This window comes from Dipodomys merriami, unplaced genomic scaffold (genome assembly GCF_024711535.1).
Source record: "Dipodomys merriami isolate MVZ:Mamm:240054 unplaced genomic scaffold, mDipMer1.0.p SCAF_249, whole genome shotgun sequence".
Classification (NCBI taxonomy): domain Eukaryota; kingdom Metazoa; phylum Chordata; class Mammalia; order Rodentia; family Heteromyidae; genus Dipodomys; species Dipodomys merriami.
In genome coordinates this window covers 431,048-456,616 of record NW_027203926.1, presented here as the reverse complement: position 1 = coordinate 456,616, position 25,569 = coordinate 431,048, and the positions used below count along the sequence as shown (strand labels likewise).

At 37.0% G+C, this 25,569-nt stretch overlaps 1 protein-coding gene and 1 non-coding gene across 2 annotated transcripts; both read left to right on the top strand.

Annotated features, from left to right (window-relative positions):
- The first annotated feature begins 461 nt into the window (after positions 1-461).
- On the top strand, positions 462-24,695 carry LOC138836098 (cytochrome P450 2C5-like). Its single transcript, XM_070034590.1, has 9 exons — positions 462-678; positions 1,834-1,996; positions 2,187-2,336; positions 4,418-4,578; positions 6,412-6,588; positions 9,153-9,300; positions 10,397-10,584; positions 13,654-13,795; positions 24,145-24,695. The coding sequence occupies exons 1-9, from the start codon at positions 511-513 to the stop codon at positions 24,324-24,326; spliced, it is 1,479 nt and encodes a 492-aa protein (XP_069890691.1). The 5' UTR covers positions 462-510; the 3' UTR covers positions 24,327-24,695.
- Positions 12,287-12,392, top strand: LOC138836127 (U6 spliceosomal RNA). Its single transcript, XR_011374910.1, has one exon. It is a non-coding gene; the product is annotated as a U6 spliceosomal RNA (small nuclear RNA).
- Positions 24,696-25,569: the final 874 nt, after the last annotated feature.

The following is a 25,569-nucleotide window of genomic DNA, read 5'->3' as shown; positions in this document are numbered from 1 at the left end:
TTTCTTTTCTTCTTATGTGGTGCTGAAGAATCGAACCCAGGGCCTCATGCATGCAAGACAAGCGCTCTACCACTGAGCCATCTTCCCAGCCCCGAGAAATGTACTCTTTATCTGACTTATATAATTGTAACCCCTGTGTACATCTATCTTTACAATAACAATAATGAATTTTAAAAAGGAGAAACATTTTTGAGTAATGTTCTTATATATCAAATCATGACTTTAATATTTCTCAATCATGGCTGTAGGTTTATATTTTATGTTAGCAATATTTGATTGCCAACAAGTTCAGTTAAACTACATTCTCCTATGTGCCTTCTGGAAACAGGGACATATGTACAGGTCATTCACTTTTATCTCTATCATTGGGACAAAGTCTAATCAGAGGAGAGATGAAAGTACATCTACCTAATTACTAACACACAAAAAGGTACACCTGCAGTCTCAGGGAGCATTATAAAAGGTGTGCAGTGCAAGCTCCCAGTACTCTCAGAAGAAGAGAAGTCCTCAATGGTTCCAGTAGTTGTCCTGGTGCTGGGTCTCTCCTGTCTTCTTCTCTTTTCCATATGGAGACAGAACTCTGGAAGAAAGAAGCTCCCTCCAGGCCCCACTCCTTTCCCAATTATTGGAAATATACTGCAGGTTGATATGAAAGACATCACTAAATCTTTAACCAAGGTAAGTACTCTTTATGTTTGCCCAATGGTCTCTGACAAAGATAAACCAAACCATATTTTAAATCTACTGCTGAAGGTACAATAGCATGATCGATTATTACTAACAAAAATTCTTGAATTATGTCATATATAGCTGTGATTTTCCCAGTTTGTATTTCAATCATGGAACGGTATTAGGTAATTGGGTTATTGTCCATTATAATCTCAGGTGCAAAATTGCAAATGTTATAGATGGTTCACCCCATCTTAGTTTAACACCATGTTTATGATTGTTTTTTCTGAAAATTCATGATAAGGAAAGTGTTATGATTAAATGGTCAATTCAAAAACTCTTGTAGCATTTTACACATGGTTTTTATGCAGAGTCATCATGGAAGTTAACTTCTCTGAGAGGTGGTGGATGATTGAAAGGAAGTATCTGTGAGGATGAGATAACATAAAGACATGAGACCATTTAGGGGAATACTGATACAGAGTCCACCTGGATTTTTGCATGAAACTTTTTTCTGGGGCAAAGAATGCTGCTGGGTGAGAAATTGTTTGAGAAGATGTTTATGTACTGGGGCAGCCTCTGTGGGGCCCACCCTCTGATTCTAATGCCAATCGATCCAAACTGCACTTGCCTGTACAAGCACCTGTGTTGACTTAAAACTGCCAGTTTCTCTTGTTTGTCCCAGGAAGTAAGATTCTCAACAGTAAGAGTTTCAGAGATTATCTGAAAGTAATTATCTGGCTATTGATTTGGTGTGCAAAGGAGAATTAAACATACCTCAAGCATGGAATGTCTAATAAGTAGAAGCTCAACTACAAGTCTTCCATTTATTATCCATGGGGCTCTAGAAGTGAATTTAGAATCCACAGACCTCTGTTTCTTTCTTTGTGAAACATGACAAGCCTGCTGTGTGTTTTCATGTGAGGATGATTTATAATGGTGTATCAACTGCCTGGTCCACTGCATGGCACAGTGTAGGCCATCTCTAAATGACAGCTATAACAGACCTCCTTTATAATGTATGAACTTGGGAAATATTTGAAGTTGTGTTCACCAAAATAAAGAAGCATAAAAAATACAATGATGATATCAGTTTTGCTCAGGCTCAACCCGAGGAGCAAATAGTAACTTTTTTGCTACTATTTTTTTCTTCTGATTTTCCAGTTCTCAAAAGTCTATGGCCCTGTGTTCACTCTGTATTTGGGCATGAAGCCCACTGTGGTGTTGTATGGCTATGAAGCAGTGAAGGAAGCTCTGATTGACCATGGGGAGGAGTTCTCTGGAAGAGGCCAGTTCCCATTGATTGATAAATTTACTAAAGGCCTTGGTAAGTGAACACATGCATGTGTGAGTGTGTGTATTTGTGTGTTGTGCAGAGGATGTGGTGATAAGAAGGATGGAAAATGAGGCCAGATGGGTTCTTTACTCAGAGTTTGGCCATGCCTGTGGCTGCCATATGTCTACTTCCTTTTCCTTGCTTGACTTCTTCATCCATGTTTCTGCTTCCTTTCATTTAGGAATTGTTTTCAGCAATGGACACACATGGAGAGAGATGAGGCGCTTCTCACTCATGACCTTGCGGAATTTGGGGATGGGGAAGAGGAGCATTGAAGAGCGTGTTCAAGAGGAAGCCCGCTGCCTTGTGGAAGAATTAAGGAAAACCAATGGTGGGAGCTGCTTCAAATCACTTCTTTAGATAGGGATATAAAAGGTTACATTCATTCCCTTCTGTCTCAGATAAGGATTCTTTGGTTTTCACATCAGAAATCGTTAATAGAATTTTTCTTTTTGGTTTTATGCTGATCCTGGAGTTTGATCTCTGAGCTTTAAACTCTTGCTCAGCTCATGGCTGGTGCTCTACCATTTGAGCTATACCTCCAGTTCAAGTTTTTGCTGGTCAGTTACTATAAGTGTAATAGATTTGCACAAATTTGGCCACGTGGGCTGGCTCCCAACAACAATCCTCAGATTTAAGCCTTGTGAGTAGCTGGGGTTCTGGTCACAAACACCAATAGTGTCTGGCTAAATCGATGTTTTGAGTTTCTTCTCTGAAGATTTAGGGAACAATGCTTCCCTCTTAGCATAATTCAGGGTAGCTAGTGTCATCATTACATGAGAGTACTTGCTAAAGGAACAGGGTGGTAATGACTCTATCAACCCTCACAGACCCCCACATAGGTGCAACTATATTAGCACACTCATTTCCATTGACATTTCAATGATTCCTCAGTACCCATGCTTACAATTTTGGATAGTCATGGTGTGTTGTAAGATATAATTTTATTTGCTTTAGTGTATCAATATAATCCACATCTAAAATTGTTTACCTGGGAATATAGTGCAATTGCTACATATCAACATTAGTTATTTCTTCTTACCAAGTACTTCACAGTTTTTATTTACATATTTTGAGTAACTATGTGCTCTATCATGAATCTATAAAATTCACAATTATATTAAATGATTCAATTAGTTAGCTTTCAACCATTACAATTAATTCTTTATCCAGTCTTAGTATATTCTGGCTCAGTTTTCAGTTTTGCCTATCACTTTTCTCCAAGTTTATCAGATTTTATGCTAAAAATCTCATGGTAATTACTCCCATAGCCAAGTCCACTCTCGTATTATCTGCTAGTCACAATGGATACGATTGTCTACTTAGATTCTAAATGAACTGGCTTTTTAAAGTTCATTCTTATAAATAAAGGACTGAAAATCAGACTTAACCTATAGATGACACACACATTCAGTCATAGAATATCTCAACAACTTCTCAGAAAACCAACTCCTTCATAATTAAATAAAATTTTTTCTGAGACCTTAGACACATTTCAATCTTTAAGTACATATGAAGCCAAGAAAAAAGACCATTCTATAATTCAAACGACCTACACCAACTTAGAATTTCCTATTTAAGGACTATGATTTAAACTTAGTAGCACTTTACATATTGAGTATTTATGCATAGCAATTTCACTGTATAGAAGGTGCAAAAAATAATCCTTTATCTGTCTAATGATAGAACTTCAGAGAAAGACAACTTTTAAAAATATATAATATATTATTCATCCCAGAATTCCGAAAGTTTGGCTTTGTCCATAAATTAAATTTGGTGTTTGACTAGATTTAGTGTCTATTGATTTCCTAAGGAGGGGAAATTCACTTTTGAATATTGCAATGAAAAACAATTCTCCTATTTATTAATTTTATGTTTTTGTTTGTCTTACCTGAGATTTACATTTAAGAAAAGATTTAAATTTTGACATTGCTTGTTTTCCCTCATACAACATGAATGCATTCTGCTTTTTACTTTGGTTCCTTCTAGTATTAGAACTCTAGTAAAATCTATCTCTTCAGTTTCTCTCCATTGGCAATTCAAAAAAGCTAGATACCTGATATTCTTTCCCTTATTTTCTCAGTGCTATGAAGTCTATAGGCTTTGGAAACAGATATATTACTATTCTGAATGGTTGACTATTAGGTATATAAAAGTCTTCTATATCCAAAATAGCATATAGCTGAGGTTGAAAGACTATAGGTAAAGGCAATTAGTATGAACGGACATTATTTTGCTAGTTAGTTTGTACTGCCCAACTCAAGCTTCAGGTTAAAGATACGCAGGTTTAATTCAAATGGGATATTTGGCTATTAGAGGAATTTATAAGTAAAACAGTAATAAAATGGTAAAGATGACAAAGGCTGAGTACAGTATTTCATATGCATATTTCATTTGTTTCTGACTCTTCAGGCTCACCCTGTGACCCCACCTTCATCCTGGGCTGTGCTCCCTGCAATGTCATCTGCTCCATTGTTTTCCAGAATCGTTTTGATTATAAAGACCAGAACTTCCTGAACTTGATGAAGAAATTGAATGAGAATGTTGAGATTATGAGCTCACTATGGATACAGGTGAAGCCAAGATCTTTTATTCCTAAGAAGATACTTGTCTTTAAACAAACAAACAAACAAACAAAACAGACCCAAATTAAATAAAGAGCCACTAGTAAGATGAATACGTAGACCCAACAGACTTACCTAAAAAATGTTAGAGTGACATTCAAGAAGTTACTGCTTATGGTAATGTGTTCTGTTGTGTTCCCTATTCTGTTTTTGTAGTAGCTTCAAAGTTTCTGGTTTCATATCAAGATCCTTGATCAACTTTCAATTGATATTACTACAGGGCAATAGATAGGAGTCTAGTTCGTTTTCTGTATTTCCAAAAATGGAACAATGAAGTTTGTTGGAATTGGTTTGGGAAACAGGGAAGGAAAGGATGAAGGAGAGTAGCAGAGGAGGTAAGTCTCATCTAGATATATTGTATGGCTGGGCCCTGCTGGCTCATGTTTAAAATGCTAATTACTTATGAGACTGAGACCTGGAAGATAAAGGATTGAAGCCAGCCAGAGCAGAGCAGTCTGTTAGACTACATCTCCCAAACAGCCAGCAAAAAAAGGTCAGGGAATGTACTACACCACAGCACCAGCCATGAGCAGGCAAGGCAAGCAAGAGCCTGAGGCCCTGAGTTCAAACCCAGTACTGGCACCAAAAAGAAAGATGCATTTCATTTATATATGGACATGTCAAAATGAAAGCCTTTGACAGCTAACTGATGCTAATAGAAATGGAAGAAAAAAATACGAAGTAAACATCTGAGATAGATATCTAAGCCTATATTTTATGCCCACTAAAAATGCGCAACTATAAGATTGACTCAAGCTAATGAACTCAAGCAATTAATTTGTTATTTCTGATTAAATCCCATAGAGATTTTCCTCTAAAATGTTTTGTTCATTCCAGAAAGATGCCTAGTGGATCAGTGGATATCCAGGTCCTTAGTGAAAGCTTACATTTCCCAAAGGTTGGTCTTCCATTCAGATATTTTAGATTCATGCTGTTACTGGGTAGAATTATTTTTTGTCACAGAGGAAGCATATTTGGGACAGCAGAAGCTACTAGGATTCATTAAGGAGAGTCAGAGTGTTTGCTGAATCCACTGTGATTCTAGATGATGAGGTAGCCTGATAGAAATGACAAAATTAAATATAGATAGTGTTAGGTTTTTAAAAAGAGGTTGCCAAGTAAGAACCACACCATGCATATGGTATTCAGGTAAAGGGTAGTTTATTCCTTATTCTGGCTGATACCAGGCCATGTTGGCATTCCACAAGTGTAGGAAAAGACCTGGGAAAAGAGAGCGTCTGGCCCTGAGCTAGGCCTTCTCTAGGGTAGGGGCAGGGGGGAAAGGTGTGGCCACCTCAAATCCAGATGACCTCTTCCAGGTGTGTCAGTTGTCTAGGTAACGAATGTACTGGGAAGAGACTTTGCTGGGAGGAGGGTGGAGTCTGCTCGCCATCCAGGAGCGGACCTTACAGATGATAGATAGATAGATAGATAGATAGATAGATAGATAGATAGATAGATAGATAGATAGATAGATAGATAGGCAAGCAAGCAGACAGGCAGACAGAAAGACAGACAGACAGACACAATATCTTTCCTTGTACTGATTTGTCATAGCCTAAACTCTGTAAAAATTAATAACTATGTGATCATGGAGAAGTCAGTTAGATGGGACTGTTTTAGGGCATCCTGGAACCCCTCTCACTTTATATGTCCCTTCAAAATTTCCCTTTAAAATGGAAGCCATATAGCATTTCTATTTACAGCCAAGTTTTCTATAATATGGATAGTATGTATATGTAAAAATATTTTTATTTAATAAATTATTGTTTTTACTTTTAGATCTACAACCTTTTCCCTGATCTCATTGGTTATGCACCAGGGAGTCATAAAACACTACTAAAAAATGTTGAGCATATAAAAAGTTATATTTTGGAGAGAGTAAAAGAACATGTGGAATCACTGGATGTTAACAATCCAAGAGACTTGATTGATTGTTTCCTGATTAAAATGAAACAGGTAAAATGTTAAAAATCACACAGTTTTCTGAAATCTTGAGCATTTTGTATCACGTTCAATAGTCAATGTTACAAAAGCAATCAGGCCAACAGTGCTTGAAAAAATGTTACCATTTATGTAAATGAATCTACACTAAGCATCTTGGGAAACAAAGTTAATTTGTTAAATAATTAGAATACATTTACTCTTTTGTTATATAAAAATAATCTAAATAAGAAGAAGCAGAATGAAATAGAAACAAGTGAAATGGAATCAGTTGCCATCAAAGTATGTGTCATTTATATAAAGATGGGTATCATTATTATATACTGTATAGAAGAGAAGACCCCATTAGGATGGACTTCCTGCATGTTCTGTAAGTCAGAATTGGCCTTGAAGAAATAATTTTGGAATGATCTTTAATTGATCATGGTTTATTACCCTTAAACATTTTTCCATTGTAATATTTAAAATACATGCATTACAGTAGTATTAAACTTTTCATACTAACAAATTGTACATAGGCTCCTAATGTGGTATTTTATACATGTGTATAATGTATTTTAGTCAAATTCACCTCTTCTATTATGTTTACTAATCCCTCTTTAATCATTGATGTATATTTTAGTGGGTTTTATAATGTTATTTTCACATAAACATATAATGACTATATTATATATGTAGCATAACTGTACAATGCACATATATATATATAACTACGGCAATCAAGTAAGTATAGTTGGTTTCTTATTAGTTACTATGGGGATTACTATAGCAAATTTATGGCAGTTTAGTGTGAAATTGCAGCAAATTAGCTTCTAACTGCACATTTAATCCTCTCTGCCCTCCAATTGCATTCTTCTTGGGTCGTTTTTGTTATGAATTACATCTCAAATATATTGGGTACCCATAGCATTTATCCATGATTATTGCCTCATGTATTTCCTTTAAAAATATATATAAACTCAAAAGAGGTTGAATACAACCTCTTTATTAACTCATTTATATAGGGTTATATATAACAAGGATATGTATTTCTGGATATGGTGTTGATTTATTGTTCAATACGTTAAAGTTTGTATTTGAAAGCTGACTCCCCTTAGCACTTCTTGTATGGAAGATCTAGTCATGAGAGATTTTCTTCTCTTTGATTTGTCTTGAGAGTATTAATTTCTTCTGCATGATGGTAGGATATGAGATAAAAATTAGTGTTTTAGTCCATGGAATCATTAGATTTTTATTCATTTAGATTTTCATTAATTTTTTCACTATTTATACGACCCAGATTATAATAGGTTATGTGACCTGCAACTATTAAATCTCTAAATTCATTTCAACAGATGGAAGTTTTAATATTGGTGTTTGAGCACACTGACCTACAGTAATTTGTCCTTAAGATTTAAGAGTAATTGTAACTTTGATAATATCAAAATTTGTATAACTTGATGAGCTTAGAACAAATGAAGTTGATAGTGTAAAAGGAGATGACATTTCCTAGCAAGTACAAATGTTGAGGGGTTCCGTTTATTTTAATTTATTCTATAATATTAGACACACTACCATTCATCTGGAGATTATAAAAACATGATGGATTTAATGTTGGCCCAGCGATCAGTTAGAAAACGATGTATTCTGACCATATAATGATTTCCTCATACAACATCTAAAATTGAAACCTTGTTGACAACTTGGTTTCGCACCATCTTCTCAGTCCTTGGCACTGTTTCATCCATCCTCTCTCCTTTGTGCCAATGACAAGTTAATGTGAACACTTTTTGTCTTCATGACTAATGTCTCTTCAGCTCATGCATTCCTAGTCATTCCTCTGCAGGTTCCCTAGGCTGCCTGGCTTGGTGCTTCCCATCTGCTGACTCATCGTGTTTTGATTAACCCATTCTTACTCCTTGTGACTCCTAGGTTCTGCTCCTTTTAGCATTTTAATGAGCAAGATTGAGCATATGTAAACTTCTGATACAAGAAGTTAAATTGTGACTGAGACCTCATAACTGTAATGCTAGCTATTCAAGAGTTTGAGATCTAAGGATCAAGGTTTGAAGCCAGCCTGGGCACAAAAGTCCCTGAGACTCTTATTTCCAATTTAAACAGTAAATAGTTAGAAGTAGAGCTGAGATTCAAGTGGTATAGCAATACCCTTGAGAAAGAAAAAAAAAAAAAAGCTCAAAGCAACACCCAAGTTCAAGTTCAAGCCCCAGGACCAACAGCATCAATAACAACAAAAAAAGTTTAATTGCAGATTCTTGCTTCAGACTTATAACACATAGGTCCCCGATTTTCCTCCTTCTATTACTCAATTTTCTGATCATTTAAAAATTAGAGAAAATTTGATTATTAGAGGCTTAAATGAGTGGTGAGTTTCATGACTTCAAATATAGTCATAGCACTATATCAGTTAGAGTAAGGACCGCAGAGTAGCCCTGAAGCCTTAGGCTCAGCTAATCACCACCACATATGTCATTGTGCATTTTTCTTATTCTTTTACTCTCCAACTTCATACCACTGTGAGATACTATGACTTCAATGTCATCACATGTGCTGGTAAATAATATAATTGTATTAAATCTTAGGACGAGGAAAATCACAAGGAATCATCAGAATTTACTAATGAAAGTTTGACAATTGTTGCATCTGATTTATTTACTGCTGGGACAGAAACAACGAGCACAACACTGAGATACTCCCTGCTGCTCCTGCTGAAGCACCCTCGCGTCACAGGTAGGAGCACAGAGGGAGACCTAGCTGAATCTTAGGAAAATATAGGAAAGATGCTGCATTGTCAGATATATCTCATAGCTCAGTACATAGTTCAGTACATTCCTTATTTCACAAATAAAGATCTCATAAAGGACTTGGAGGCCTTCATATACTTTGGACACTATGACAGGTTTTGGGGGTTTGGGGGGGGGGGTCCGGTCGTGGGGCCTGAACTCTGGGCCTGGGCACTGTCCCTCAGCTCTTCAGCTCAAGGCTAGCACTCTACCACTTGAGCCACAGCACCACTTCCAGCTTTTTCTGCTTATGTGGTACTGAGGAATTGAACCCAGGGCCTCATGCATGCAAGACAAACACTCTACCACTGAGCCACTTTCCCAGACCGTGCCCTGTTTATTTTTGAAATATACTCTTATTTCTATCCATGTCAACTACAGAAGCTAAACTATTTTTTCAAAAACACATCATTTTTCTAAACATTAAGAGAGATTGAAAATAATTTTATGGTAAATCAGCTCTTTTATCAGCAAAAATATTTCTGAATTAGAACAAAATGTGAATATTTAATTAACATCTTATAAGTTATACTGTTGTCATTCTTAAAGCCATTTATGTCATCCTCTAGCCCACAAATTATCATTAATATTTGTGGAGACTTGTGAAATCTGAAGATATAAGTGAAGATAATAGTGTTCTAAAATATACTTTTATTGTTAATATTTTATGCCTCTTATTTTGTAATGTTTTATTATAACATAGTATTATAAGTCCATAGTACCTATGATAATACACTTCTTATATGTTAAACACACGTATTTTATCTCAATATTTAAGGTATATTACCTGTACATTAATTGGGTTTTTTTGTTTTTATGCTTTTGTTTTTTAGAAAGCTAAACCCTTACAAATATATTAATGCCTTACAAAGCTACCTAGAAGAGTGATGTGTGCATATATTGAAGTGTAACTATTCCATGGGGTATACATTTTTTACCTGGAATCTTGTTGAGATACCTTACTACCTTTTGGTAGCACTGACTTACTATGATCAATGCGTCACTTTCCTCCTGTTTCACCGTTTCTTATTATGTCTCACCAGCTAAAGTGAAGGAAGAGATTGACCATGTGATTGGCAGGCACCGCAGCCCCTGCATGCAGGACAGGAGCCAAATGCCCTACACAGATGCTGTGCTGCATGAGATCCAGAGATATATTGATCTCCTACCCCTAAGCCTGCTCCATGCGGTAACCCGTGATGTTAAGTTCAGAGACTACATCATTCCCAAGGTGAGTTTGTTTCTTCTCTGCTGAAGCTCCATAGGGAGGTCCATAGGGAACTCAGTTCCTGAGGTCACTGTGGGATTCCTCTTCTACACACCACATGAGAGACCTGGGAAAGTCTCCACTCAGTTGGCTGCTTAGGAGAGTCTGTGTTATGGCAAGTTGGTGGTTATATATCCATGCAATAACGTCCCTGGTATCCTGCACTGTGAGTTTTCCAATTTTTGTTCTGCCCCTTAAATTCTTTTGTTTTGGAATGTTCTCCCTTTTAGCTATGCTTAGTTTTTGTATTTCCAAATGAATCTGACAAGTTTATTTTTATCAATTTCCCAAAATGCTCTACTAGAATATGTATCATGATGATCGTAAAATTATAGATAAATTTGGGGGAAAATGTTATTTTCAGTTCTCCAATTCATGAATAAATTATGCTCCCAATTTACCTATGCTTTATTTTATATTTTCCAAATAATATTTTGTTTTCAATACACTGTCTTAGAAATATTTTCATGGACTTCATCTAAATGTGGAGTGTTTTGATTGTTATTGTTCTGTTTGTGTTGCTGGTGGTTGTGGTGGTAGTTGTTCTTCCAGCTTGAGCTTTGGGCCGCAGCAATGTCCTGGGCCCTTTTTGCTCAAAGCTGGTATTTTGCCACATTGAGTCACAGAACCAGTTCCGGTTTTTTGGTAATTACTGGAGATAAGAGTCTCATGGACTTTTTTTACCTGGCTGGCTTGTAACCGTGATCCTCAGATCTCAGCCTTCTAAGCAGCTAGAATTACAGGTATGAGAAAACACTGCCGTTTGACTGTACTATTTTATGGTGCTTTTACTATACTTGCTACATGATATACAGAAAAATAATTAATCATTCTGATGACCTCATAATTAGTAAACTCATGAAATGTATTAGTCATTGCTAATGATTTATTTGAAGACTTGTTTCAAATTTTAAGGTGCATTACCTTGATATCTGGGTTAATATTTTATTCTCGCTTTTCTAATTCTTATGTCCATAAATTTGCTTTGCTGAATTTTTGCACTGGCATCCAAGGATGGTGGTCATCTTTGTTTCATTTATGATTGTCAGAAAATATTTCAAGATTGATATTTCACTGTCAAGTTGGGTATCTTAAGTTGCTTTGGTAGATTTGTTTATAATATTAGGGAAGTTTATCCCATATTTTTATTTATGTATGCATCTTGAACATAAATATGTTTGTATTTTGAATCAGATCTATTCTCCATAATTCTTCTTTTTAAAGTATTTTATTGTTATTATAAAGGTGATGTGCAAGTCGAGTACATTTCTTCTTGGACAATGTCACCCCTTCTCTGGCTCTCTCCCAGTTTTTCCCTCCCATCCCCACCTACAAGTTGTACAGTTCATTTTCAACATAGTGTCTAGTGAGTTACACTGCTCAATTTGCTCATCCTTTGTCCCTCCATTTCTGTGCCTCCCCTAACACTCCCAAAGAAAGATAAATGAACAAACAGAAACAAAAGGAAAGGAAACAAAAACAGCAAAAAAGAAAAGAAACCCTTCTTTTCATTTCCTGCAGTTCATTCCAGTAAATATTACTTTGTATGATCAGATTCAATAGACATTGAGCCTTTGTGTTCCTCTCATAAAAATATCCTCCTGTGGTCTCACTGTATGAATGCCTAAGAGTCTTCTTTTTATATTAGTTCAAAATTTCAAGCACAGTACTGGCTTAGGCAGCACATATGGTAAATCGAAGCAATACAAAAAAGATTAGCATGGCCCCTGCTTAAAGATGACACTCAAATTTGTGATGTATTCCATATTTTTATCAAAACAAGTACCAGGAAATGGAAACGTTGGAGTTGGGACAAATGAGGACACAGGAATGGAAAGAGGAAGGGTGAGCAAATGCAGTCACTGTATTCTAGATGAGTAGTTGTTGGCCTTCCAATGCTTTGTGCCCTCCTCATTTTAAGGTTTCTGCTGTGGAGAAATCTGGTGTTATGCAGATGGGCTTGACACCATAGATGACTGGTTGCTTTCCTTTAGGAGCTTTTGGTACTCTTTAATTTTTCTGAATGTTTAATGTTTGACTATAATGTGTCGTGGAGTGATTCTTTTTTGATATGATCTGTTTGCTGTCTTACAGACCTCCTGTAGCTGATTGCTAAAGATTTAGGAAATATTCTCCTATTATTGAATATGTTTCTTTTTTCCTTTAGTATGAGCCTCTTATCCATCCTCTATGCCTATTTTATATAAGTTTTACCTTTCAAGTTTCCCAGGTGGATTTTATGCTCTTTTCATACTTCTTTACTTTTCACTTAGTTCTTCATCTATTTTAACATATCTACTTTGTCCTGATATTCTGTTTTCAATTTGATCCACTCTTTGTCACTGGATTTTTTACTTGATTCATATAGCTTTTCATTTCTAAAAGTTTAGTTTAATTCTTTAATATTTCTGAATCTTTGTTGAACTCATTGATATATTTCATTGTTTTCCTTACTTATTCAGCTGTTTATTTGTATTGTCTTGGAATTCACTCATGTTTTTATTTTTTTTCATTTTACTGATCTTGTAGTCTTGTTTTGAGTTCGTTGGGCTTTCTTCTTCAATATCCTTTATGTCTATTGCTATAAAATTGTTAAACTTTGGAAATATTTACCTTTTTAAAATATTTTCTGTATTGATATTTATCGGATCTGAAGCCAGCTCATTGGTTGGAAATCTCTAACACCTTTAGACCAGAAGATTGAATTAAGTGATTTTCATTGTATCTGTAGCCTCTATAACTGGGTTTGTGTTTTATCAGTCAAGAGTCTTGAACTCAGGGCCTGGATGCTCTCCCTGAACTTCTTTTGCTTAACGCTAGCACTCTACCACTTTGAGCCTTAGCATTACTTCCAGTTTTCTGGTGATTAACTGGAGATAACAGTCCCGTTGACTTTTCTTCCTAGGAGGCTTTTAACTGCAATCCTTAGATCTCAGACTCCTGAGTAGCTAGGATTACAGGTATGAGCCACTGGCACTCGGCTTTATATATATATCAAACTTAGCTTAGCTCCTCTGTGTGTGTTGTTCCCAGGGCACAACTGTATTACCATCACTGACATCCATTCTGCATGACCACAAGGAATTCCCCAACCCAGAGATGTTTGATCCTGGCCACTTTTTGGATAAAAATGGTAACTTTAAGAAAAGTGATTACTTCATGCCTTTCTCAACAGGTAATAAAATTTTATTCCCATAATTCAAGATAAATTTGTGGGTGGGGAGGGGGATGTCAGTTGGAACTTATATAAATCCTCCTTTGGGGGTGGTGTATTTGCCCTAAGCTTGTGATTAGGAGCAGCTCTAAATGCCCATGCACTTTCTTGTTTATGATGCATCTCCACTGTTTGACCACATTAGAGGTTTCAGTTTGTTTGTGCATTTCTTCCAAGTTGAGCAAGATTAAAGCATAGATCTTTTGCATTCTCTTCCTAACCAGTAATCCTCATTTAGACTGCCCTCACAATGAGAAAGATGATCACATCACAGGTCCTTGCCACATCTTTTTGTGGCATTTGTCACCCCCAGGATCCTCTACAAAATGAATTTCTCTCAAAATACACAGAAAAGTGCTGAAGTCCAACAAGGGGGAAAAAAATCACAGATTATGAGACAACAGGGTTTGCAATGGGGAATATTAACCAACTTATTCCTTTCTCATTGTCCAAAACTAAACAAAAAATTTAGTAAGTAACATTTTAAGATAATTGAGGTACTTCAAAGGGGACAGAGAGTAGACAGATGACAGAGCAGAGCATATTTTTAAAGTCATGAACCATAAGAGCAAAACATTTAATCTCAGCCAAGAGTGTCAGAAACTGTCAAATAATGTTATGTATATATCAGAAACATGGGGCAGATATCCCACAATGATCACAGAGCACCATGCTCTTCTTTCAATCCAAGACATGTGTCTGAACACCTGCAGTATGTGTGCTGTATATCTGGCCAGGGAGCCTCCTTCCTTCTCTAATGCTGTGATTTTTTTATTTTCTATAAATTTTTATTGTAAAAATAGTGTACAGAGGGGTTACAGTTACATGATTAAGGTAATGAATACATTTCCTATCCAAGATTGTTACCCCCTCCTTTGTTTTTCCTCTACCATCCCTTCCCTCCCCACCTCTTCAACTACCCCCCCCCAACTTGTAAAGTTCATTTTCTACATGTGTCTTGTACATCTCATTGTTACAATGGGTCAACCTGTATCCTTGTTTCAGCATTTTGTTATTTCCCTTCCCTTACCCAAATTAGAAAAATGTATATACAAGATGCAGGGCACCAACATCAAATAAAGGCAACCATGGGTCCTATATTTTGGGGGGCCTGGCTTACTTCACTTAATATAATTTTTCCAGGGCCTTCCATTTTCTAACAAATGGGGCAATGTCATTCTTTCTGATAGAGATATAGAATTCATATGTGTGTGTGTATGTGTGTGTGTGTGTGTGTGTGTGTGTGTGTGTAATGAATTTCTCTCTCTAAATATATATCACATTTTCTTGATCCATTCATCTACTGAGGGGCATCTGGGTTGGTCCCATATCTCAGCTATCGTAAATAATGCTGCAATAAACATAGTTTGTGCTGGTATCTTAGTAGAGCCATGTTTGTGATCATTTGGGTAAATGCCCTAAAGTGGGATTGCTGGGTCATAGGGGAGTTCTATGTGGAGTCTTTTGAGGAACCTCCATGCTGCTTTCCAAAGTGATTGAACAAGTTTACACTCCCACTAACAATGCAGTAAGGTTCCCTTTTAGCCACCTCCCCTCCAGCATCTGTTGTTATTAGAGTTCTTGATTATAGCCATTCTAACTGGGGTAAGGTGGTATCTCAATGTTGTTTTGATTTGCATTTCTTCTATGGCTAGAGAGGTTGAGCATTTCTTCATGTGTTTATTGGCCATTCTTATTTCCTCTTCAGAGAAGTTTCTCTTTAAGTCTTTAGCCCACTTGTTTATTGGGCAGTTGTTTGTTTGAGGATTTGTTTTGGGAGGGATTTAGTTTTTTGATTTCTAAGTATATTTTAGATATGAAACCTTTGTCTGTGATGTATGACTAGTGATGATCTTCTCCCAGTTTGTTGGTTTTCTATTGATCTTGATAGTTATGACCTTTGCCATGCAGAAACCTTGCAATTTCATGCAATCCCATTTGTCCAATCTTTCTTTCATATATTGTGTTTCTGGGTCTCTATTAAGAAATTTTCTGGGCTGAGAAGAGGTGGCTCAGTGGTAAAGTGCTTGCCTTGCATGCCTGAGGCCCTGGGTTCAATTCCTCAGCACCATGTAAGCTAAAAGAAAAAAGCCGGTAGTAGCGCTGTGGCTCAAGTGGTAGAGCTCTAGCCTTGAGCTGAAGAGCTGAGGGACAGCGCCCAGGCCCAGAATTCAGGCCCCACGACCGGACCAAAAAAAAAAAGAAAGAAAGAAAGAAAGAAAGAAAGAAAGAAAGAAAGAAAGAAAGAAAGAAAGAAAGAAAGAAAGAAAGAAAGAAAGAAAGAAAGAAAGAAATTTTCTGCCTGTGCCAAGGAGCCTAAGAGTTTCTCCTATTCCTTCCTATAATGTTTTCAGGGTTTATGCTTTGAGATGAAGGTCTTTGATCCATTTGGAGTTGACTCTGATGCAGGGTACTATATGGGATCTAGCTTTAGTTTTCTATGGGTGTTTAACTAGTTTTGCAGCACCATTTACTGAAGAGGCTGTCTTTCTTCCATTCTATTTTTTTAGGTCCCTTATCAAAGATTAGGATGGCTATAAGTCTGTGGGTTCATTTCTGGGTCTTCAGTTCTATTCCATTGGTCTTCAGGTCTGTTCTTGTGCCAGTACCAAGTTGTTTTGATTACTGTGGCCTTGTAGTGTTTTGGAGTTTGGTATTGATATTCCTCCAGCACTGCACTGTTTTTTCTGCTAAGGATTGTTTTTGCTATTCAGGGTCTTTTATTGCTCCATATGAATTTTGGAGTTGCTTCTTCTATTTTATTGAAGAATGAGATTGGAATATTGATAGATGTTGCATTGAATTTGTAGCTAGCCTTTGGCAGTATTGTCATTTTCACAATGTTAATCCTCCCAATCCAGGAGCATGAGAGGCTTTTCCACTTCCTAAATTCCACCTTAATTTCCTTTTTTAGGATTTTTAAAGTTTTCATCATAGAAGTCCTTTACTTCTTATTAACTCCTAGGTATTTTATATTGGGGGGGGCATTAAAAAGGAGTTGCTTTCCTGATTTCTGTCCCACTCTTCTCATTATTGCCATACAGAAAAGCCATTGATTTTTGAGGGTTAATTTTTATACCCTGCTGTTTTGCCAAAATTTTGGATCAGCTCCAGTAATTTGGGAGTCCATGGGATTCTTTAAATACATGATCATGTCATGTGCTAAGAGTGAGAGTTTTACTTTGTCTTTCCCCATTTGGATCCCCTTTATGATTGTATCTTTTCCTATTGCTCTAGCTAGGCATTCTAATACAAAATTGAGAAGCTGAGAGAGGGGACATCCTGTTTCATTCCTGAGGTTAGAGGAAATGGCTTTAGTTTTTAATCATTAAGTATAATGCTGGTTGTAGGTTTGTCATACACAGCCTTTGTTATATTGAGGAATGTTCCATGGATTCCTAGTTTTTCCGGCGCCTTCATCATAAAGGGATGTTGGATCTTGTTAAAGGCTTTTTCTGCATCTATTGAGATAATCATGTGGTTCTTATCCTTCCTCTTGTTGATGTGATGAATTATATTAATTGATTTGTGTATCTTGAATGAACTTTGCATCCCTGAAATGAATGCTGCTTGATCGTGGTGTATGATTTTTTGATGAGTTGTTGAAGTCGATTGGCCAAAATTTTGTTGAGAAATTTTGCATCCATGTTCATCAAAAAATCGGATCTATAGTTCTCTTTCTTTGAAGGGTCCCTGCCTGGTTTGGGGATGAGGGTTATGATGGCTTCATAGTAAAGGTTCATATGGAATTTTGACTTTCAATTTCATTGAAGAGTTGGAGGATTATTGGTATGAGGTCTGCTTTGAGGCCTTGTACAATTCAGCTGTAAATCCACCTGGTCCTGAGCTTTCCTTGGGTGGGAGGTCTTCTATTGCTGTTTATATTTTGATGCTTGATATGGGTCTGTTAAGTTAGTTTAAATTATCTTGGTTTAGTTTTGGCTTGTCGATGTTTGCTAGAAAATAATCCATTTCTTTCAGATTCTCAAACTTATTAGCATAAAGGTTTGAGAAATATTCTCTTATAATATCCTGAATCTTGATTGTTTCTATGGTAATATTTCCACTCTCATCTCTGAGTTTGTTTATTTAGGTTTGTTCTCTCTTTTTTTAAGGTTTGCTAAGGGTCTGTCAATTTTGTTAATTTTTTCAAAGAATCAACTCTTTGTTTTGTTGATTCTTTCCATAATTTTTTGGATCCTATTCTGATTTAATTTTAATTAAATTTCCATCTACTGGATTGGGGTTTAGCTTGCTGCTATTCTTCAAGGAGCTTCAGGTGTCTCATTAAATTGCTGGTTTCAGATCTCTCCAATTTGTTAATCTAGGAACTCGGAGCTATAAACTTGCCTCTGAGTACTGTCTTTGCTATGTCCCAGAGGAGCTGATAATTTGTGTGTTCATTTTTGTTGGATATCATGAACATTCGAATTTCCTTTCTAATCTCTTCCATGACCTACTGGTGGTTCAACAGTGTGTTGTTCCGCCTCCATGTGTTATAGGACTTTCTTTGGTGGCTTTTGATGTTGAGTTCTAATTTTATTCCCTTGTGGTCTGAGAGAGTGCTGAGCATAATTTCAATGTTTCTAAAATTGGACAAATTTGCCTTGTGACCTAAAATGTGGCCTATTTTAGAGACTGTTCCATGTGCTGCTGAGAAAAACAAGTATTCTGATGTTGTTGGGTGAAATATTCAGTAGATGTCTGTTAAGTCTAGTTGATTTATGCAGCTGTTTATATCTGAGGTTTCTCTGTTGAGTTTTTGGTGTGGTGATCTATCAAGCAGGGATAGTAGTATGTTAAAGTCCCCAATAATTAAGGTCTTTGGATCTATGTGAGATTTGAGGGAAAGTAGTGTTTCTTGGATAAATTTTGGTGTTCCATTGTTTGGTGAATATTTAGAATTGTAATATCCTCCTGAAGGAGAGATCCCTTAATTAGTATATAATGACCTCCTTTGTCTCGTCTAACTAGTTTTAAATTTAAAGTCTACTTTATCTGATGTTAGGATTGCAACTCCTGCCTGTTTATGGGGGCCATTTGCTTGGAAGATTTTATTCCAGCCTTTTACTTTCAGAATATGTTTGTTTTTGTGGGCAAGGTATGTCTCTTGAGGGCAACAGATAGAAGGATCTTGCTTTTTGATCCAACTAGACAGTCTATTCCACTTAATTGTAGATTTAAGTCCATTAGTATTGAGAGTTAGGACTGAGATGTGTTTGGTAGTTCCTGCCATGTTATCCACCTTCTTGGTGACTGAACCAACTGGGTTCTTCCTATAATTCTGTATTCTCTGTTTGGGGATGTTTCTTGCCCTTTGTTGTGCTCTTGTTGGTTTTCTATGTGTAGAACATCTTTAAGTATCTTTTGTAGGGCTGGTTGGTGGAGATATATTGCTTTAGTTTTTCTTTGCTATGGAAGGTTTTTATTTGACCTTCGGTTATGAAGGAGAGTTTAGCTGGGTAGAGTATACTTGGTTGATAGTTGTTTGTCTTTAGGGTGCAGCATACATCATTCCAGCATCTTCTTGCTTTAATTGTCTCTGCTGAGAAATTTGAAGTTATTCTGTTTGGTTTCCCTTTATAGGTGATTGATCTTTTCCCCTTCACAGTTTTAAGGATCCTTTCCTTGGTCTGAATTGACCCTGTGTGGATTATAATGTGACGGTGGGATGTCAGGTTCTGTTCTGGTCTATTTGGAGTTCTAAAGGATTCTTGTATCTAAATAGGCCTATACTTTTGCATGTTTGGGGTGTTCTCTGCTAGGATCCTGTAAAATAAATTTCCTAGACCATTAATTTCTGTCTCTTTGCACTCCTCTACACCTATTATCCTCAGATTAGGCCTTCTGATTGTATCTTCCAAATGTTAAATAGATATGTCATATTTCTTAGATTTGTCTTGTATAGCTGCCTGTTCTTTCTCTATAACATCTAGCCTGTCTTCAATCCCAGAGATTCAATCTTCTGCATGGTCTAACACACTGTCAAGACTTTCTCCTTTGTCTTTATTTCCTTTTCTTCTAATTGGTCAGCTTTGATGGCTTCAAATTCTTTGTTGGAGCTTTGTTTTAGATCGTGTATGGACTTTTTTGATTCCTTAATTTGGTTCATTCTCAAATCACTTAGTTGATTGGTTATGGTTTCATTGGACTCCCTTTCCTTCTGATGGGCTCCATTCAGCATTCCCTTTGTGGCCTTCCTGAATTCCTTCACCTGTCTGATTGTGGATTCCATGAATGACTCCATTAATCTTTGTCTATTCTCATCACACTCATGCAATTCCTATATTAATCTTTGATTAGCTTCCTCATGCTCATGAAATTCCTGTATTAATCTTAAACTAGCCTCATCATGCTCACATATTTCCTGTATTAATCTTTGGTTAGCCTCAGCATGCTCATGCTTTTCCCTATCCTGCCTACCCATTTCCCTATCATGCTTACACACAGTCCTTTGCAGTCTTTCAATCTTTTCATTCAGCATGTTTGGCAGTGGTGTTTGTAGAGCATTTTGGGAACTCTCCTCTGTATTAGTCATTAACTACTCTGTTGCCTGGTTTTCATGAGTGGGAGTTGAGATACCTGGTCTTGCCATTTTTCTTGTTTCTCTGGCTAGTTCTGCCCACTTGGTATAAAAGCAAAACCAATTTCACTAGAACACTCCTTTAAGGCAAGTATCAACCAGAACCCTGTAGTTGTACTATTGTTTAATGCAGTCAAAATGAGTACAGATACAATCTAGGTCAGCAGATACAATCTAGTTCAACAACAAACAACTATGGATTAATGGACTAAGAATGTCAAAGAAGGAGTCAGCAGACCAGAAATTAATAGATTTAGGGAGAATTGTGAGGAGAAAGATAAGATTAGAGGAATGCGAGGAAGCAAAAGGAGAGAGGAAATTTAACCAAGACCTAAATTCAGAGAGAGGAAACAGATACAAGGAAAGGAGGGAAGAGATAAAGAAACAAGGAAAAAGGAAAGAATAAATGTTAAAAAAATTTTAATGAAACACTTAAAAATTTATAAGTATAAAGAAATAATACTGAGAGAGGAGGATAGAAAGAAAAGAGAGAGTAAAGAAAAAGGGAAAAATGAAAAAATAATAAAAAATGTAAATGAACCACTTAAAAATTTTATAAAGAAATAATACTACTGTTAAAAGGAGGTAAGGCTGAGAGTTTATGAGTTGAGTAATCAATTTCTGAATTAGATATACACACAAAGAAGGATAAGGTCTAATAATCGAAGACGAGTATATATCTGGGGATGAGCAGAAGAGCAATTAAGTCATGCTAAAATAACCCAAAAAAGACCAAAACATAAAAGAGTAAAAGGAGTTTAAAAAAACCCACACACACCTAAAATAGAAATGATGAAGAAAAAAAAACACAATTAAATTTTTTTAAAGATTAGGTAGAAGAAATAGTTCTTCAATTTTTTTTTTGCAGGGGAAGGGAGGAGAATCTTGTGTCTCCCCTGGGTGGAGTCTCTAGTTTGCTTGTGGTGTTTAGTTTTCCTGTGGCTTCATTGGTTTCTTAAGTCAGTTTGTTTGAGCAAGCAGAAAGAAGCTCTGCCTTACCGAGAACTTTATGACCCTCCTCCCAGGCTAGTTCATTGGGAGGGAGAGCTACTTTGAGTATCACAAAAGAGGATATGGCTGTTTCCTCTAGCTTGGAGTTGATGTGATGGGGCTAGGTTGTGGGTAGGGTTGAAGCCTGTCAGAGATCAGTAGCTTTACCCTGAGGGACTAGCTCCTGAGACACTCATAGAGCCCAGCCTGGAGCAATTCTCAGCATTTATTCTTACTTTTACCCCTCCTGCACTGGGTCTGCTGCCTAGGCTGCAGTGGGAAGGGGTGGCCTCCAGTTCTGTTTACCCAGTGAAGAAAGTTACTCCTCTGGGGGCAGATGTTCCTTTGGGGACAGGGGTTCCTCTGCCTGGGAAGGGCAACTTTTCCCTAGGTGGAGCAGAGCTGGGCAGAGCAGGTTCCTGTGACCTTTTGAATGGCTCCTATTGTCTTCTCCCAAGGCCTGAATTGAGTACTAGCTTCTCTGGCCTGGGCCTTTGTCAGTATCAAAGATGGAGCTCTTCTCCAGTGGTCTGGGAGGGGCTACCTTCCCACTGCTGCTCTGTGAGAGGGAGTGAGGATGTCTCGGGATACTCACGCCAACCCTTGGTTTCCAGGCCCTACAGGGTCTGCAGGGTCTGCAACTATCTGTGGTCAACACAATGAAGATTCCCACTCGTTGTCAGTTCTTGCTGGCGGTGAGAAGAATCTGGTCAAACACCACATCTAGCACCTTTGTCCCAGGCTTTTTTCTGCTAGTATGGTGGCCGTGGCAGCAGCTGCCCCTGTTGCTACCATCAAAGACACTGGCAAGTACTGTAATCCATCTCCTTTACCAAGCTGCCTGGATTTTTCCTCTCTGGCCAAACTCTCTGTACTATAATGGCATACTTGGTGTGACTCTCTCTTTTCACTGGAATGCTAAAACTGCTTCTATGCCAGAACTTGATTAGCTCCCACCTTCTCCTCCATCTTCCTCTGGACTCCTGATTGTTTTTCGTCTTTTTTTGTTCATTTGTTTGAGTATTTTTTTGTTTGTTATGGGGCTTGAATTCAGGGGTTGGACTCTGTCCATCACTTTTTATCAAGGTTGGCACTCTACCACTTTGAGCCACAGATCCACTTCCAGTTTTCTGGTGGTTAATTGAAGATAAGAGTCTCATGGACTTTTTTACCCTGGGATGGCTTCAAATTGCATTCCTCAGATCTCAGCCTCCTGAGTAGCTAGGATTGCAGGCATGAGCCACTGGTGCCCAGGTAATGCTGCTTTATATCTGTAACTTAGATACTAAGGGGAAAGGCAGTGATCTCTCTTCAAAAATTCACTTGTTTTACACAAAGGGAAACATTTTAAATAATGAGAAAATTATGTTTTCAGATTATTTTGTGCTGCTGAAAATCTGAATATGACATTTGGGAAACTGAATTAGGGCAAGATTTTATTGCTTGAAGGGTCACAAAAAGTATTAAAAAGGAAATGAAATGTGGCCTATGTCTTGATGTTAGGACGTATCATAGCCAAAAGGAATTTCATGATATAATATTTAAACTTGTGTACTGTAGGCTGATAAAATGGACAGTTGGGTTGTATTAAAAAGAAAAACTGTTCATTGAACATTTTTCTGGAGACAATTTACGCAATATGAACCCATTTTTTTAGAACAACACAGATGTCTTTAGAACATAGTTTATCATAGAAACCTGAAACTCAAATTTTTATAAATAGAATAATAAAACCCAATGAAAATTGTAATAAATTAAAATCTATTATTATTTTAATGCCTTGCCAATGCTACATGAAAGAATTATTAGCATCCTCATTTAATATGTGAAGAAACTAAGGTTCAGATAGTTTAAGCAACTCAGCCCACATGGGTACTTAGCGACAGAGTCAAAATTTGACTTCTGAATTGATTGTGAAAGCAGTGTTTCTCACCACTCCTCCCATGTGATGAATTCTACTTGGAGTTTTGGAAAGGTCTGTGTCCTCCACCTCTGCATGTATATTACTCTATAGATGCAAAAGTTTGGAGGAAATCCCAAAGTATATCGTCACAGGCCTTGTTGGTAAGTAGGGATAATACTAAGAGAGAAGGAATGGAGTAGACCTTCAGGTTGAGGACGAACTGTATTAAATCCTCATCTCAACCACAGGAGAAAAAATACAATTGGAAGCTTACTTGTCTTCCAGAATTATGACCCCTCTCTGTAGCAGAGAACATAGCTGATATAATAATTCATCAACCCCCAACACGGCAAGAGAAAAGAGGGAAAGAGAGGAAGAAAAAATTTGAAGAGCATTTATCATGTAGAAATATTTAATGAAAGGTTTACATTATGATGATAATCTGGTTTTTATTTAATATAATTTGTTTTAGTATGGTTTACATTTGGATTGTTTTTTAAAGATAGGATCTAAAAAATGTAGCCCAAACTGGTTACCAACTTAAGATTCTTCTATCTTAGCCTCCTGTGCTTAAATTACAATTGGGTGCTGCCATTCTCAGATTTGGAAAAATAAAAATAAAAACTTTTAATGATGTATTAGTTAAGATTACATGTTAGATAGGCAAATAGTCTGTCTTCCCTGGGTACCTCCATGCATCATCCATCTGCCATGCATTCAGTAATCCATTGAATGAACATTGACACTCTTTTGCAAGTTACAAATGCAGTGTTTCATATGCTCACGCTTACATATAAGGAATCATTTCCTGCTTTCTTTTTTTTTTAATTTCAGGCAAAAGGATTTGTGCTGGAGAAGGCCTAGCCCGCATGGAGCTATTTTTATTCCTGACCACCATTTTACAGAACTTCAACCTGAAATCTCTTGTGGATCCACAGGACCTCGATATCACTCCAGTTCTGAATGGACTTGCCTCCTTGCCACCAGCATACCAGCTGTGCTTCATTCCAGTGTAAAGAAGAGCTCTGCTGTCTGGCTCCAGCTGTGCAGCAATCTGCAGTTCCCTCCTCTGAGCCATCACTCACCAACTTCCCCTGCCAGGGATGCTTTCCTGTCCTCCCTTCTCACATCTCCCCTCTCCCTCCCACATCCAGGAAGATCCATTCTCCATTTTGGAGGGTTTCCTGTGTCACTGCACTATCACATCTATAGTTCACTATGATTTATAATAGTTTTATTCACCACTCCACATGCTAATACTTATCTAATGCTGATTTACTAATATGCTAGTATGGCAAAACCATAAAATGATTACCATGTGACAACTCAAACTCCTTTTTCTGTATATTCTCCATAATAAATATTACTTTTCATGCCTGGGGTCATTCTTGGACTGTCCTACTTTGTTCAAAATTCAGTGAAGCAATAAATCAAACTAGAGTCCCATATTATCTGCATTACAGCAAGCACTGAGAATAGGAAGGGGAAGATGGTAGGAAAACTCTTTGGCTATGTCACCTGTCATATCTGAAGATGTAGACTTAATGAACAAAAACAATGTCCAGAAGTATCTCCTCCTGTAGGGAAATACTGTGAGCCGCAGACATAGACATCAATAAACATTACAGGCTAACATTCCTGTCTTTGGCAGTAGTGTGAACAATAAATCAAAATTGGTTTTCTACAGTGTTTAACCAATTTTACCAGCACCATTTCTCCCATCCTTTTTTTGATTCCCTTATCAAAGATTAAATGGCCATAGGTCTTTTGGTTCATTTCTGGGTCTTGAGTTCTATTCTATTGGTCCTCAGGTCTGTTCTTGTGCCAGTACCAAGCTGTTTTGATTACAATAGCTTTGTAATAGAATTTGAAGTTTGGTATTGATATTCCTCCAAGCACTGTTCTTTCTGCTAAGGATTTGCTTTTGCTATTCGGGGGTCTTTTATTGTTCCATATGAATTTTGGGGTTGCTTCTTCCATTTCACTGAAAATGAGGTTGGGATATTGATGGGTATTGCATTGAATTTGTAGATAGCCTTTGATAGATAATCAATCAACAGAAGAACCATTAAATGTAGTTTATCCAAAATAAAGTACTTTGGTCTATCAGTGTTGAGTTAGATTCTAATTAGAGTTCAGAGCCCTATGAATTGCAAACATTATTTGATGAATGAACTCAAAAAGTTACTGCTTAATTTTGTCCTGGTTCAAGAGTTCATTCATCAAATAGTGTTTGAAAGTTCTCAACACCAGGTGGTC

Excerpts from the sequence above, each read along its gene's own strand:
- LOC138836098 (XM_070034590.1), top strand. The coding sequence starts at position 511 with ATGGTTCCAGTAGTTGTCCTGGTGCTGGGTCTCTCCTGTCTTCTTCTC. Across the intron at positions 2,337-4,417 it reads AGAATTAAGGAAAACCAATG|GCTCACCCTGTGACCCCACC; the intron begins GTGGGAGCTGCT and ends CTGACTCTTCAG. Across the intron at positions 13,796-24,144 it reads CTTCATGCCTTTCTCAACAG|GCAAAAGGATTTGTGCTGGA; the intron begins GTAATAAAATTT and ends TTTTAATTTCAG.